General features: G+C 39.6%; 1 protein-coding gene across 3 annotated transcripts in view; it reads right to left on the minus strand.

Annotated features, from left to right (window-relative positions):
* Positions 1 to 17,852, minus strand: part of LOC149456841 (cytosolic carboxypeptidase 6-like) — a 2,243,892-nt gene that overhangs the window by 1,948,494 nt on the left and 277,546 nt on the right. For all 3 annotated transcript variants that reach the window (XM_089684448.1, XM_089684447.1, XM_089684446.1), the window contains exon 3: positions 8,907 to 9,031. In XM_089684448.1, the coding sequence (XP_089540574.1) occupies positions 8,907 to 9,031 (125 nt within the window). The remainder of the gene's footprint in view (positions 1 to 8,906; positions 9,032 to 17,852) is intronic.

The following is a 17,852-nucleotide window of genomic DNA, read 5'->3' on the forward strand; positions in this document are numbered from 1 at the left end:
ATAAAAATGCAAGGTCTGTTGTTTTTGTCACCCAACCCCAATAACAAATGCAGAGCTCTAGAAGAAAAAAGTAAAAATACTCACCTTACTCCTTGAATTACAGCAAGCCTAACTAGGTAAGGGTAAGGACACAAGATGTCCCTTTTGCATGGATATCACAAGATTTGAGATTCTCAGGTTTCCTGGGATCGTAGGAGAAGGCCCACTGACACCACCCTTGCCTACCAAGAGAAGTTGCAAACTACATCATGGGGAATTTTTATTTTTTAATGGGTTTTTTTTTCTTTAATTTCATGTTTCTTATACTTTGTGTGGGGCTATAAAAGAAACTGATCTTGCATTTTCATGCCAGGTCTGCTTTCAGGGTTACATTTCAGGAACAGTTACAATTTAAGTAGATCTAAATCATAACTGAATGACATAGTTTGATAAAGCACTGTGTATCATAACATTTTTTTATTAAACACTTCAGCCCCGGAAGGTTTTCCCCCTTCCTGACCAGGCCATTTTTTGCTATTCAGCACTGCGTTATTTCAACCGGTCATGCAACACTGTACCCAAACAAAATTTATGTCCTTTTTTCACACAAATAGAGCTTTCTTTTGGAGGTATTTGATGACCACTGGATTTTTTATTCTTTGCGATAGAAACAGAAAGACCAATATAATATATACAGTTAGGTCTATATACAGTATATTTGGACACAGGAACAATTTTTGTTTATTTTCAGGTATTTACCAAAACATATTCAACCTATAGGTATATAATGGATATGGGCTGAAAGTGCACACTCTCAGGTTTAATTTGAGGGTATGTACATCCAAATTGGAGGAAGGGTTTAGGAATTACAGCTCTTAAGAGTAGCCATTCTCCCTTTTTCAAGGGACCAAAAGTAATAGGAATCAAAAGTTGTTTCATGGCCAGGTGTGGGCTACTCCATTATTTCTTCATCAGTTAAGCAGGTGAAAGGTCTAGAGTTGATTCTATGTGTGGTATTTGTATTTTGAATCTATTGCTGTGAACCTACATCATGCGTTCAAAGGAGGTGTCCATGCAAGTGAAACAGGCTTCAAAAACAAAACAAATCCATAAGAGATATCAGCAACATTAGGAGTGGCAAAATAAACAGTTTGGTAATATTCTGAGGAAAGAAGAATGCACTGGTAAGCTCAGCAACATAAAAAGGCATGGACGTCCATGGAAGACAACAGTGGTGGATGATCGCAGGATCTTCTCTATGGTATAGAAAAACCCATTCACAACATCCAGACAAGTGAAGGACACTCTCCAGGATGTGGGTATATCATTGTCATAGTCTACAATCAAGAGAAGACTTTACGAGACCAAGTACAGAGGGTTCACCACAAGGTGCAAACCATTCATAAGCCTGAAGAATAGAAAAGCCAGATTAGATTTTTGTCAAAAAACATCTAAAAAAACCAGACCAGTTCTGGAAAAGCATTCTTTGGGCAAATGAAACTAAGATTAATCTGTACCAGAATGGTGGGAAGAAAAAAGTGTGGAGAAGGCTCGGGACAGCTCATGATCCAAAGCACACAACATCATCTGTAAAACATGGTGGAGGCAGTGTGATTGCATGGGCATGCATGGCTTCCAGTGGCACTAGGTCATTGGTGTTTATTGATGATGTGACAGAAGACAGAAGCAGCCGGATGAATTCTGCAGTATTTAAAGATATACTGTCAGCCCAGATTCAGCCAAATGCAGCAAAGTTGATTGGACGGTGCTTCACAGTACAGGTGGACAATGATCCAAAACACACTGCAAAAGCAACCCAGGAGCTTTTGAAAGAAAAGAAGTGTAATATTCTGCAATGGCTGAGTCAATCACCTGATCTCAACTCAATTGAGCATGCATTTCACTTGCTGAAGGCAAAACTAAAGGCAGAAAGACCCACAAACAAAGAACAACTGAAGACAGCTGCAGTTAGAGCCTGGCAAAGCATCAGAAAGGAGGAAACCCAGTCTTTGGTAATGTCCATGGGTTCCAGACTTCAGGCAGTCATTGTCAGTAAAGGACTCTCAACAAAATATTAAAAATGAACATTTTATTTATGATTATATTCATTTGTCCAATTACATTTGAGTCCCTGAAAGTGGAGGGACTGTGTATAAAAATGGTTGCAGTTCCTAAAATTTGTACTTTGCACTTCAAGTTAATTTGGATTGTTTTATTTTAATTTATTCTGGTGGCATACAGAGCTAAAAGTATGAAAATTGTGCCTGTGTCCAAATATATATGGACCTAACTGTATGTAACAGCAGATAACATGGGCATATGATGAATTGGGTCTGTGGACCAATATGACCACAATTCAATCTTTTTTGTAATGCCGATATTGAGGGGTAGGCCGAAAAAAAAATTCTATTTGGAAACATTGATAAGTTTCCATGCAAATGGTCTTGAAAGACCTGAATTTGGGTCGGCAGAAATGTATTGTTGTGCATACAAATTACTTTGGCCCACAATAAAATCTCCCATGAAAAGCAGAGGGGCTAAATGCTAGTGCTGGCAGCAAATGGGGCTGATCCTGCTAATACTGCATTTTTGGGGACACTATACTAAGGCGGCACTAGTATAGTTCTGTTCATGATCAATATATTGATCCATACAAATACTATACTAGTAATGGCAGTGATCAGCGACCTATAGTGTGAGTTCGATAGTGTGCAGGCAATCTAACACTAGCTGACCATGGCTGGGAACGGCGCTAATGAACCGTAACACTATTTGATGTTGCTAGTGGCAATAATACAGTGATCAGTGAAAAATTCTATATACTGACATGGTATTATTGCCACTGGCTGGGTGACAGGGGTGATGAAAGGGATAAGAGGGGTGATGAAAGGGTTAAATGTGCTAATCTAACGTGTGTGTGTAAAATGTAGTGCTTTTACACACAATGTAATGCACATGCGGGCTCATGCCCCACTAATAGAAAGCGACATAAGGGTATGTCACTTTGCCCAGAGCCACCACTCACATCGGCAAGTAGTTAAAAAAAAAAAATTCCACACCCATTACCCCCAGCCAAATGGTGGGGAAAATATTGTTTTGTTTACTTTCCTGTACTACATTATTTCTAACTGAACCGTGTTTACCTACAATGTCTTGTTACTAAAACTTCAATAAAAACTATTGAAATTTAAAAAAAAAAAAATTCCCAATATTTTATTATTGATTAAATATTATTTTTCTTTTTTTTTAACTATTTAAAAAAAATACTTTAATCAAAGTAGTTTAATTTTACCATAGTACCATTGTACTAATAGTGGTGTGACCCTCCTGCGCTCCAAATGTGTGTTTAAAACAAACTAAATTAATATATGAACCCCAAACAGCTGCTAGCATTAAATCATATACCAGTGATCAAGTAAATATAAACCATATAAATGCTGCGCTACATTCAAACTAATTTAAGTGAATGTGGAATCCAATAACTCAAATCAAAATAGTGACAATAATAATGAAAATGAATAATATGTGCTTAATGATAACAAAATTACCAAATAAACCACCCAAACTAATGAAAAAACACAAACTTAAATCTATACGTATGTGCATGGGAAATACACACACATATATTACATCACACGTGCACAATGTGAAGTGAAATAATGACTAAATAATAAACGCAAACTCAAAGTCCAATAATGAAATGTTGAAGGTGAACAAAACTGTAAATGGTGTTTTCAATAATACTGTAAGGTGACCACAAGTGAAACAAATCGTGCAGATATCTGGGTGTAGATAGAGCTTGTGAATCCAACCACCTTCTGGATTAGCCTCTCACCTCATCACTTCGACCCTTGCGGGTCAAAGAGCAGTAATGGATCCCTCTCACAGATCCTCCAGGCACCACAGCACTCCAAAACCACTTTTCAGGATTTAGTATTCCCACTCAGGCTCTTCTCCAAGTATAGGTGAAATATCAATTTCTCAGAACACAAAAGAGGAATCCTCCCATAGTGTAGTATGTTTATTATACCATAGGAACATAAAAATCTTTGGTAAAATTGCACTTACGTAGCAGCCAGTCCACATTAGACCCTCATGCTCTCAGATGAGGATATATCCTTATCTGAGAGCATGAGGGTCTAATGTGGACTGGCTGCTACGTAAGTGCAATTTTACCAAAGATTTTTATGTTCCTATGGTATAATAAACATACTACACTATGGGAGGATTCCTCTTTTGTGTTCTGAGAAATTGATATTTCACCTATACTTGGAGAAGAGCCTGAGTGGGAATACTAAATCCTGAAAAGTGGTTTTGGAGTGCTGTGGTGCCTGGAGGATCTGTGAGAGGGATCCATTACTGCTCTTTGACCCGCAAGGGTCGAAGTGATGAGGTGAGAGGCTAATCCAGAAGGTGGTTGGATTCACAAGCTCTATCTACACCCAGATATCTGCACGATTTGTTTCACTTGTGGTCACCTTACAGTATTATTGAAAACACCGTTTACAGTTTTGTTCACCTTCAACATTTCATTATTGGACTTTGAGTTTGCGTTTATTATTTAGTCATTATTTCACTTCACATTGTGCACGTGTGATGTAATATATGTGTGTGTATTTCCCATGCACATACGTATAGATTTAAGTTTGTGTTTTTTCATTAGTTTGGGTGGTTTATTTGGTAATTTTGTTATCATTAAGCACATATTATTCATTTTCATTATTATTGTCACTATTTTGATTTGAGTTATTGGATTCCACATTCACTTAAATTAGTTTGAATGTAGCGCAGCATTTATATGGTTTATAGTACCATTGTACTACTCTGGGGAGGTGATCAGGGATTTTTTTTTTCACACTTTGTATTGCAGGTGTAATACTGTAAAGATCATTGCACCTGCAATGCAACACTTGCTTTGAACTATCATGAATGGGTTAAGTTCATGACAGTTCAAAATACTAGTGATCTGTGATAGGCTACAGCTAATCACATTGTGCAGGGTGCTGTGATGGGCCCATGTACCATGTGAAAGCTTTGGACCAATCACAGCTCACCAGAAAGAGAAGCAAAGCTGTTATGAATCAGATTGATTCATAACAGCTTTGCTAACATTGTGATTGCTTAATGATCACATGATCACTGGGCCCCAATTACTGGGATCCACATTCCAGTGTCCGCTGGACACAGCGGTCGAGCAGGGGGGAAGGAGGGTACTGTGCGCCTGAGTGCAGCGCCCCCTTGTGTTAATACAGCCAGAGTGATGTACCAATATGTGCCTGTACATGCATACAAACTAACGGAAGCTATTGCCAATGTGACTTGGTTTACTTGCCAGTGCCACAACTCTAGAGGTTACGGCAGCAGTAATAAAGCAGCTAAAACAAACCTTTTCTTTTTCCAATGCAGGGCAAGCGCAACATGTTCATTGTAACTGTGGCCGAAGTAGCTGCTTACATACCCTTTGCTCCCCTTGTCACTTTTAAGGCCTGTGTAAGTAATAAGTTGTGTCTTGGAACTTACAAAGCGCTGAGGACTATCTCAACTCCATTGAACGGTGCAGGGTGCTTCCGCTGCCAATGGCAAAGCACCAGTACCGTCACCTGGGAAAAAACAGAGGCTCAATTGTAAAGCTATAATCACAGCAGGGAGTTATGGAACAGAGAGCTGCAATCTTCAGAGAGCCTGGTAATATATCATGGAAGGTACCGATACTGTCTCAGAAAACAAACTTAAATCTGAACTCTGAGAGCAAAAAGTGTTAATCAAAATATATTACTCAAACGGTTATATGAATCCACTTTGTGCACACCAAATGTCTATGCAACCTTAGTTTTACCTTGTAAAATTAGCAGTGGCATAATCACTGTGCATTTATATCACCTGTGCAGAGAGCTGAGCTGTAGGAGGGGCCCAGCAGGATCAACTACTATAGGCAGCCTACAGAAAACTACAGAAGGGGGCGGATACAAGACCAGTCACTCTGCATAAGGAGAGAAAACTTCAGTAACTTGTCTTAATTACAGAAAGCTCCTACACAGAGGCAAGAGTTGCTTCATGCTATATTACTTTACAGATCTGGAAGAAATACGCAAAAGATGACTAGATTCATGTAGTAATATACACGTTTCTTGTATGTAGAAAATATTTGTTTAGCCTGGATTTCAGCTTTGAAAGAAAACATAGTGAAACACACACAACTTGAAATTTACTTAATGAATATATGCTGTTATGATACATAACATAATATTTAACACGTTCTATATTTATAAAGTATGTATGTTTGTGTGCATGGCTCTATCTCTATGCACATATATACAAGTATGTATTATGTTAATACAACCATTTATAGACGCATATATAAATGAGTTTGTTTACAAGAAATTCATTTAAATTCTGGTATGAAGAATTCTTCTATAAGTGTACAAAACAGACATTGTGTCCCTAAGGCACTACCAATAAAGATGTACTCCTAATGTTCTAATAAACCATCGATGTTCTTTGTTGATTTTCAAATAATCTCATACAATCTGTCTGCTAATAAACATATATGACTGCAATTTTATACATTAGTTTACTAGCGTTTGTGTCATCTCCACAGTGATTAATCCCAATAAATATTTTTCCCTGAAGTGTTTTTTTATTCTCATATGGCCTAATGTTGCATTTCTCGGAATGTTCCTGGAAGGGTCTGATGCACTGTATACACTTTTTCATCTGACACTGACAGAAAAACACATGGGTGCTATGGAGGAACATGGGGCTGACTGAAGCTAGGAAACCCTACAGCACCTACTGATATGGAAGCATGGGGGTTTATTTACTAAAGCTGGAGAGTCCAAAATCAGACTCCCTTCTGCATAGAAACCAATCAGCATCTAACCTCAGCTTGTTCAATGAAGCTTTGGCAATGAAACCTGGAAGCTGATTGGTTTCTATGCAGAAGGGAGTCTGATTTTGGACTCTCCAGCTTTAGTAAATAAACCCCATGGTGTCTTGGTGGTTAGCACTTCTGCCTTTTTTTTTTATAAATTATCAAAAATTCTTTAAAAATTCTTTATAAATTCTTTCCAATAAAGTACTGCTTGGACCTTGATGAAGGGGGCACATCCCAATAGCTTGTCCTGAAAAATTGTATGTTAATGCAAATATAAAAAAGTATCACGGACAGTACTCAATAGTTCAAGCTGAATACAAAACATAGCCATATGGGACATTTCCTTAGCCAAAGCCTAAACACAACACAACAACGTCACCACACTCAGCTTAACAAAGATCCTTCAAAGTCTTAATAGAAATAGCTTGCATAGATGGATATAGTAGGTTGTATTATATTTCAATCCTGCCCATTGTTTACATAAAGCAACAAATCTAATCCCTCCCATTCCAATGTGGAGGCACACATTTGATAAATATTGGCCTGGGATTAAACTATAAATTTATATGATTTTCTAATACCACAATAGTGTAGTCAGAAGTAATCCATGCATCCAATACCTTGACAAATTTTAGGGCAGCCTCTAGACTCATATTTGGGCTTATAAAGTGGGGGTACAGAATGAATAATCACTTCCAATAGTCTACTATGGAAGCCATGGCGTACATTCATTTTATTACAATGGCTTTCCTAGCATATAACAGAAGAATGTTCTGATTGGACATGTGGGGCCAATGGTTCCCAAGCAAACATGTAGCCTCATTTAAGGGAGCACTGACATTAGTTAAGGTGAGAATTGTGTTACCTAAGACCAGAACATCTGGATGGCAAAACACTCCTAGAATGTATGAATACAGCCCACAGAGTTGTAAAGACATCTCCAACAATGAGCAAGGGTAGAAGGAAATATCCTATGTACCGTTTGTGGAGCTAAGTAAATCCAATGTAGTATCTTGACTTGTACTAATCTATTTCTGACAGAAACCAACAAGCAGTGGGTAGACCCACATATCCTTCCAGTCCTCCATATCAAGCCCTGGGATGTCTCTTTGCCACTTAGAACATAGTTTCCAAGCCCTCATGAGCATTTGGTTGCAGGACCTTATAGACAGTGGTCAAATGTTTAGTCAGTAATTAATTCCTCAACAGAGACTCAACCTTAGAAGGTATTAACTCAAGAGCCTTTGCACCAAACTGAAATTGGTATGCCCCAACACCAATTATATAAACGCTTTGAGTCCCCAGGGAGCAAAGTGGTATATTAATTCATATTTTTTCATCTTATGGCATGCATGTTATGTAGTGTCTAGGTGTAAGGGCTTGTTTAAATTTGTGGTTGGGAGCAGTAAAAAAATGCGGTTGAGCTGCGTTGTTATTGCCCCACAACTGCCCCCATTAGCTGCAAATGCAGAAGATGGGAATGTTCACATACCAGGGGCAAAAATTATCCAGGTGTTGCATTTGACAGCCAGTAGCTCTGCCAGACATGACTCGTTTAAGCGAATGAGGCCACACCGCAGCTGCCTGCAACTGCGTTCACTGCAGACAGTTGCAGCATAGTGGTGAGTCATTTATGGGGTTAAAGCAGGTAGTGAGCAGGCATCATCAGTCTTTATCAGCGTTCAGTTCAGTCACAGAATGGCGTAAAAATGTAATCACGCTATATTGCAGAGTACTTTGCCAAGAGATATCGGGACATGCAGGACCTGGCTGTGCTGTGTATTTGGAATATCCACAAAAAAATCGTAAATCCTTTGGCAGGTACAGCCAATCATAAATTTAGAGCTCAGTAACGTATTAATCTAGTTGCCTGCAGTCCAGCAGTAGACAAAGCTAGATTTCAGTTTAATAGAGCAAAACTTGGTATTACTTTGCAAGAACCTTCTACAAGAAGTACCATGTTCTACCTCTTCACAGCACTACAGTCTTAATACTATAACAAAGTGATCACAAACGTACCCATGTAAACTGAAATAAAAGATTTCTGTCTTACCTGATATTCCTTTACATTCTCCACCGTAAAATTAAACCAGACACGGAAGCGGGGATTACATGTATCAGGTCTGATAAACAGGTCATACTCAAACTCTGTGATGTGATCTACTCTGCCCAGATTTCCTGTTGTAGAAAAGAAGTATTAAAGTGTTATTAAACCCTCCTGGTAAAGCAAGATTTATAGCAGTATACTTCATGTTTTACATTGCTTGTGGAGTCATTTTTTACACTCCGCTTCATCATTTCTTTCCTCTCAATTCCAGCTACAGATATGGAGCCCCAATGTAACCACCCTTACATGTGTGCTTCCTTCCGTGGAAGTTCAGGGGAGCGCCACAGAGATAACAAACAAGGAGCTTTTCTAACATAAAATGTAAGTGAATAGGGACATATTAAGGCAACATTTTTCATTTTGAAAGCATTTTTGGTGGACTTAAATGGAAAACCATCACTGAGGGTTTAATGCTACTTTAAGCCAGGAAGAACACATTATTCACCTGAAAACTGTTATGTCAAGACAGTGGTGGTTAGCTCTCTACCCTTGCAGCACTATCCCACCACCAACAGTATGGACAAACTAAAGTTCTGTGGTGCACTGTGTCGCAAAACAATGGTCAGGTCTAGTTCTGGAGTACTGGCATGCATCTCTAGCCCATTCATAATTATTGAGTTGCCTTAATGCAATGCAGCTTACACACAGCATACCAAGCTCTTGCTTGCATGCAGTAATGCATCATTAACCACTTGCCTATCAGGTACTTATACCCCCTTCCTGCCCAGGCCAATTTTCAGCTTTCAGCGCTCTCACACTTTGAATGACAATTGTGCGGTCATGCAACACTGTACTCATATGAAATTTTTATCATTTTTTTTCACACAAATAGAGCTTTCATTTGGTGGTATTTACTCGCTGCTGGGTGTTTTATTATTTTTTTTCTTTGTTTCTATTATGAAATTTTGCAAACAGGTTATTTTTCTCCTTCACTGATGTGCGTTGATGAGGCTGCACTGATAGGCGGCACTGATAGGCAACATTGATTAGGTGGTACGGATAGGCAGCACTGATGGGCACTGATAGGCAGCACTGATGAGGTGGCACTGATATGCAACAATGATGGGCACTGATAGGCGGCACTAATGGGAACTGATAGGCAGCACTGATGGGTGGAATTGACTGGTGACACTGTTGGGCACTAACAGGTAGCACTGCTGGGCAGCACTGATGGGCGGTACTGATGCGGGGCACTGCTAGGCACAGGTGGGTGGCACTTCTGGGCACTTGTGGGTGGCACTGCTGGGCACAGGTGGGTGGCACTGGTAGGTGGCACTGCTGGGTACTGATCATCAGTGCCCTAATGATTGGTGCCGATCCGTCCTTTGACAATTGCCGGTTATTGGTAGTCCTTTCCTCATGCTGTGACAGCGTGAGGAAAGTGCACCTGATGACCGTGAACTGCATTAACCGGTGATCTGCTGTGTCATTAGACACTGCTGATCATATGGTAAAAGGCCGCTGTGATTGGCCTTGTACCATATCACGTGATCAGCTGTGTCCGTAGGATACAGTGATCATGGGGATCGCCAGGTGTGTGCCCCCGGGGGCACGTGGGAGGGCGCTTTTGGAGAGGATGTCATATGACACCCTCCCAGAACTGGACAACCGTGCTGTAGCCGTCATTTGGCTATAGCGCAGTTGGCAAGTGGTTAAACATCTTTGGGCATGGACATATATAAATGGTATATATGTCCCTGCCCAAAGATGTTTAACCACTTGCCACTATATATTTTTTGTTTATTAATTTTTTTTGTAAGTTTGCCCACTTACAAAGAAATGAAGGGTCTATCATTTTTATCATAGGTACAGTATCTCACAGAAGTGAGTACACCCCTCACATTTATGTAAATATTTTATTATATCTTTTCATGTGACAACACTGAAGAAATGACACTTTGCTACAATGTAAAGTAGTGAGTGTACAGCTTGTATAACATGTAAATTTGCTGTTCCCTCAAAATAACTCAACACACAGCCATTAATGTCTAAACCGCTGGCAACAAAAGTGACTACGCCCCTAAGTGAAAATGTCCAAATTGGGCCCGATTAGCCATTTTCCCTCCCCGGTGTCATGTGACTTGTTAGTGTTACAAGATCTCAGATGCGAATAGGGAGCAGGTGTGTTAAATTTGGTGTTATCGCTCTCACTCTCTCATACTGGTCACTGGATGTTCAACATGGCACCTCATGGCAAAGAAATCCTCTGAGGATCTGAAAAAAAGAATTGTTGCTCTACATAAAGATGGCCTAGGTTATAAGATTGCCAAGATTCTGAAACTGAGCTGCAGCACAGTGGCCAAGACCATATAGCGGTTTAACAGGACAGGTTCCACCCAGAACAGGCCTCGTCATGGTCGACCAAAGAAGTTAGGTGCACGTGCTCAGCGTCATATCCAGAGGTTGTGTTTGGGAAATAGATGTATGAGTGCTGCCAGCATTGCTGCAGAGGTTGAAGGGGTGGGGGGTCAGCCTGTCAGTGCTCAGATCATACGCCGCACATTGCATCAAATTGGTCTGCATGGCTGTCGTCCCAGACGGAAACCTCTTCTAAAGATGATGCACAGGAAAGCCCACAAACAGTCTGCTGAAGACAAGCAGCCTAAGGACACAGATTACTGGAACCATGTCCTGTGGTCTGATGAGACCAAGAAACTTTTTTGGTTCAGATGGTGTCAAGCGTGTGTGGTGGCAACCAGGTGAGGAGTGCAAAGATGAGTGTGTCTTGCCTACAGTCAAGCATGGTGGTGGGAGTGTCATGGTCTGGGGATGCATGAGTGCTGCCGGCACTGGGGAGCTACAGTTCATTGAGGGATACAATAGGAATACACATATGATAAAAATTATAGGCCATTAATTTCTTTGTAAGTGGGCAAACTTACAAAATCTGCAGAGGATCAAATAATTATTTTCCCCACTGTATATACAGTATATGTATAAAATGCAGAAACCTTTTAAAGACTTTGCGTATATATTGTATATATCAGAGAGAGAGGGTGTAAACTATAAACAAAACCAGTTTAAAACGAGATAAAAATATTCCAAATCCATTATGCTTTCCCGCACAAAGCAGTTCTAGTAATCGAATGACATCTTTGTCAAATGCAAAGATTTTTCAATTTACAGTAAAAGCTGTTAGTTTTTTAACCACTTTTACCCCTTTCCTACCCAGCTTTCAACGCTCTCGCACTTTGAATAACAATTGCGCGAACATGCAATGCTGTAGACAAACTAAATTTGTATAATTTTGTTCACACAACTAGAGCTTTCTTTTGGTGGTATTTAATCAAAACTGGGTTTTTTATTTTTTTGCTAAATTAAGAAAAAAAGACCGAAGAATTGTGAAAAAAAAACCATGTTTTTCTTCGTTTCTGTTATAAAATTTTGCAAAAAAAAAATTGTTCTTAATAAATGTAGGCCAAGATGTATTCAGATACATTTCTTTGGTGAAAATAACCCAAATCAGTATTCATTATTTAGTCTGTAGGAGAGTTATAGAGTTCACAAATTATGGGACATATCTGAAAATTGATCAATCCTGAAGTACTGACAACCAATCTAATTTCTTGAGGCCCAAAAATGTCAAGACAGTACATATATCCCCCAAATGACCCCTTTTTGCAAAGTAGACAATCCGAGGTATTTAGTAAGAGGCATGGTAAGTTTTTTGCAGTTGTAATTTTTTGTAATACTTTTTTTGGAAAGTGAAGAAATTAAAAAAAATATTTTCACTTTTTTTTTTACATATTGTCACCAGTGCAGCGTCATCATATAACTGGTGTGGCGGTGATCAAGGACACTGACTGGTGACAGTATTATTTTTTATTACATTTTTTTCTTTTTTTTAAGAGTTGTTTTTTCATAACACACAGAGTAGTTATATTATATAATAGGAGTAGAATTATAGCATAGTAACATTGTACTACTCTGGGGAAATGATCAGTATTTTTTTTTTACACATTATGATTGCATATAGCAAAGAATTTATTTGCTATAAGCAAGCATTTAACTGAATGAAATCGATTCATTCAGGTTTTTCTGTTGTGATTAGCTGTGATTGGCCACTGCTAATCACATGACACAGATGGACTGTGATTGGGCCAGTCTGTACATGAGATCACTGTGACCAATCACAGCTAGTGACACAATTGTATACAATGGATGGCATGAAAGGAGGGCATCCATTGTTTACAATTGCCATGTGATCTGCTGTGATTGGTCACAGCGGTCACATGATACTGGCCACATGATACACAAGGACGTCATATGACACCCACCCAGATTGACAAGAGTTCCGCTCAGCCATCATTTTGGCAGACAATGAACGTTAAAGTATGTACATATCCTTAGACACTTCCCAACCACCCTATAGCAAAAATGCTGCTACAGGGCGGCACGGGTGCGCAAAATCACGTATGTATATGTGATTTGCGCTCCCGCGGTGATTGCGGGCCCAAGGGATCAATCATCCGATTTAGGCAAGTGATGTTCAGCCTAAATCAGATGATTGATCCCTGCGCTATCAGGGATCTTCCTGTACCTGTGTTTACACTTACAGCCTACTTGATGTGGACGTTAGACAGCCTTGCTGGTCTGTGCTGTATGGGAGAGAGCTGCGGTGAGCGTTAACTGTATCTCAACCCTTTTTTGCGATTGAAGCTGGTGTCTGTTGGATACCTTGTTTGTGAGTTTCCTTATACCTTTTTTATTGAAGAGATAAATGAAAAAAAACGTATTGCACCATTATGTTCTCTTTTTTGTCCCTGAGTGTACTGCATGCTCTCATGGAGGTATGAGAAAGAGTGGAGAAGTTCATCATAAGAGCTTGGGCTGCAAAGTTGTTTGGCTGTGATTATTATCTGGAAGTATCTGAAACATCACCATATCTATTTGAACATCGGCTTCATTGCTCCCAGAGCACAAGCGTTGTTGCTGGTTTATAATATGACCAGCCATTAGCTCTGGTGAGTTCATTTAATCTCCTTTGGTGGTGGATTTCTCACAATTGGTTCAAGTCACTGAAGATATATATATATATTTTTTTGGACACTAATTTATGTTTGGACACTATAATTTATTTAAAACACTAATGTTTTTTGGATGATGATATACACTTTTGTATAAGTTTGTTATTAGCGCATACCTTTTAATTTGGATTATTGTTGCCAAAATTTATTTTGGGTGGGATATGCTGCTGACACTTTGGTGTTTTTTGTAAGTGGCGCTTTTTTTCTTTTTTAATTTGGTACGCGAAATTATGACATCTTCTCTCTCTGGGCACATTCCGTCCCAGAGAGAGAAGAAAGAAGACACAGTGAGTACAAGCAGCACACTTTTACAGTTAGAACACATATTAGGACACATTTGACCCCTTGAAGCCCCCTCCCCCCAGTTAACCTCTTCATTGCCCTGTCTCCAGTGTCATCAGTACAGTGTACAGATTTTTTACTGATCACTGTATTAGTGTCACCAGCGACTTCAGATAGCGTTACCGTCAGATAGTGTCCCTCTCAGATAGCATTGGATTGCCCGTCAGTACTCCAGTAATCACATTTAACCCCTTGATTGTCAGAAACATGCTCACATACACAATAAAACTCCATTCCTAGTATAGTGTCTGAACGGATCAATATCTTTGATCAGATCAGCACTATACCAGCGTTCACATTAGTATAGTGTCCCCAAAAACACATCGTTAGCGGGATCAGCCCCAACACCTGCCAACACCTGCATTTATCCCCTACGCTTACCCCCCTCTCCCCCAGATACATTGCACACAAAACTGCAGTGTTTGCAGAACCAGGCCTGATCTCTGTTAGGATTTGCCGGTAATTTTTTTTTGTAGCCGTTCCAGCAGTCCCTGAATGCCAAGTGCTCTTTTTCCCATGAGTCGCACTAGATACCTATAAACTTAGTGGCCAAAATGTCAATGGAAAGGTACTCTAGTGCAGAGGCCTACAGGATTCTGAGCATGTCAGGTGAGAGTGAAGGGGAAGACTCACTGACACAATCAGCCTCAGAATATAAACCTGTAGACAGCAGCAGCACCCCGACAAATAGCTCAGATGATGGAGAAGAGGTCCCTGCTAAGGTCAGGTATACCCAACCCTGTTCCCAGGTTGCTGAGATGTTACAATTGCATGATGACTCTCATATGCAGCAGAGTGCTAGTACTAGTATCGCTCTACCTTTTGTTGAACTGGCGAGCACCAGCAGCCTAGTATATCCTGGCCTTATACATACCAGCACTGCAGTATCACTTGGTGACGTGGCAAGTCTCATAAGTGCAGTACAAGCTAGTGACGTGGTGAGCACACGTAGTGTCCTGCAGTCACCAAGAATTCGCACACAGGCCTGTAGAGCCCCTAATATCCTTCCGGATGTGCTTGCAAATACCGATTGGCAGCCCACAAATTTTGCAGCACTCGTACTTCCCCCATTCACTGCCCAACCCGGAATTCAGGTGAAAGCATCAAATTTATCTACTCCCCTTGATTTTTTGCAGCTGTTTTTCACGGAAGATCTATATGCATTGATTGTGGATCAAAGCAAATTAATATGCACAACAGTTTATCGCCACCAACCCAAATTCAAACCTTGCCAGACCATTCACATGTAAACCCATTACGGGCCTAACCCTCAACATGAGCATTACTATAAAAAATGAATTACGGTTGTATTGGTCCACAGACCCCATTCATCATTCAAACAATTTCTCCCCTACAAGCATGCCAGTTATGGGGTCAAGATGTATAAGACCTGTGAGAGGGCAACAGGCTATACATATAAGTCTCAGATTTACATGGGAAGTAGTGGCAAGATAGTTTGGAACTTGATGTCATTCTTTTTCCATATTGAGTACTACTTATACGTGGACAATTTTTATTCAAGCGTGCCACTATTTAGACATTTGTACAATCTTGGAATTGGCGCATGTGGCACCGTGAGACCTAATCACCGGGGCTTCCCCCAACGGCTTGTAAATACCCTACTTAGAAAAGGGGAAAAAGCCTGCTTGAGAAATGAGGAATTGCTCGCAGTGAAGTGGAAGGACAAATGGGATGTTTTCATCCTGTCTTCCATTCATGCAGACACGACAATCCAAATTTTCACGGCAGCTGGTGATGTTGAGAAGCCCTCTGAGTCCACAACTATAACCTTAACATGGGAAGGGTGGACTTCAACAACCAGATGATGAAGCCATACTTAGTTTCCCTAAAAGTCAGACACTGGTACAATTAAGTGTCTGTTTATTTATTTCAATTGGCTCTATATAATGCTTTTGTACTTTACAAAGCAACTGGACGAAGTGGATCCTTTCTAAAATTCCAGGAAGAGATCATCACGGCCCTTTTGTTTCCAGAAGGTGCTATGGCCCAAACCCCCAACCCAGAATGCAGTTAGCCGGCTGCATGAGAGGCATTTTCCTGATGCCATTCCTATTACAGCAACCCAAAAGACAACCCAAAAAAGATGCCATGTCTGTAGTAGACATGGAATTAGGCATGACACCCACTTTTTTTGTCCCTCCTGTCCTGGCCAACCTGGTCTCTGCCTCAAGGACTGCTTCTGTCGCTACCACACACTAGTGGAGTATTAGTATAAGGTACAGCATGGCGCAGTTCAGGGCACATATTTTCACAGGGTCTTGAAAGATATTAGGTAGTCAGGAAACTGGCAATTGCATTTTGAAAGACCCTACAATTTGGTTAAGTTTAAGTTAAAAAAAAAGTAAAAAATTAAAAGTACAAGTACAGAAAAAAAAAATGTATAAACCAAAAAAAGTTGTAGTTTGTTTTGTTGTTGTCCAGTTACTGTTCTACTGTTACGATTTTACTGTATTATTGTTGACCATTGCTGTTTTCTTTGTAGAGATGCCATTCAGCTGCAGCACTGACCTGTTTGTTCTCACAGCAACAGGGTCTTGCTCTCAGAATATACATAAGTCAGTGTCTGCAGCGCTGTTGGATGCGATTTTTCAGTTAAAAAAGAGCCTATATGTCAAAGCATGGGGGTGGCCAGAGGGTGGATTTATATTATGTACATTTGTACTTGTTTAAAATTTAAAATGAAAGGTACCAGTTTGATAATATTCAAACTACACAATACTGACCATTATGTATTTATGTAGCTAGATTGTCAAAGGTTCTTCACGTATTGATCCTTTATTATTACTTGTAAATCTAACATTTTTGTAGAAATAAACTAAAGACTTTCAGTCTGCTGGTTTGTGCTGCAGCTCACAGTCAAAAAGAGAATCTACATGTGCATCTGGAATTTATCCACTTGCACAGTGACAGGAGTTCTCCTTTAAAACACACAAACTAAAATAAAAGCTTGTACCATCAGACATGGAGAGCCGGAGAAATATGACAGCCTGCTTTGCATTCCTGAGAATAAATGGTTATGTCTGATAAACTGGCTTATTTCAGACCAATATTCTTGACTTTCATTTTCAGCAAATAGCTTCTATAAAATATAATTATCACTTGGTCATCCTCATTAAACGTGTGATTGAAGTTAATGCTTTGGCTATGTGCATTTCATTGAATAAAGGCACATTCTGTAACGTTGATTTGCAAAAGGATCCTGGCGAGAAATAAAGTAAATTTATTGTGATTTTCCAGCACAATTTTATATTCAGGAAAGTTACAGCAGAACTAAACATAAAAAATTAAAGTAAATGAGAAAAACGACGCTGTTCTTTTTGCGCAAGTTCAGTTGGTATTTTTGTGCTGTTAATTAAGTACTTAAAAAGATTTTGCTGGTTTTTACATTTTACTTGTTTTTTTTTAATCACACACAACCAAAGGTTTGTTGACTTCTGACCCATTTTGATTTTTATTTTTGCAGGCTAGGTGGTATATGTGCTGGAAAATCTTTCATTTGTTT

The sequence above is a fragment of the Staurois parvus genome, unplaced genomic scaffold (genome assembly GCF_062004578.1).
Source record: "Staurois parvus isolate SC_StPar_1 unplaced genomic scaffold, SC_StPar_1.0 ptg000347l, whole genome shotgun sequence".
Lineage (NCBI taxonomy): Eukaryota > Metazoa > Chordata > Amphibia > Anura > Ranidae > Staurois > Staurois parvus.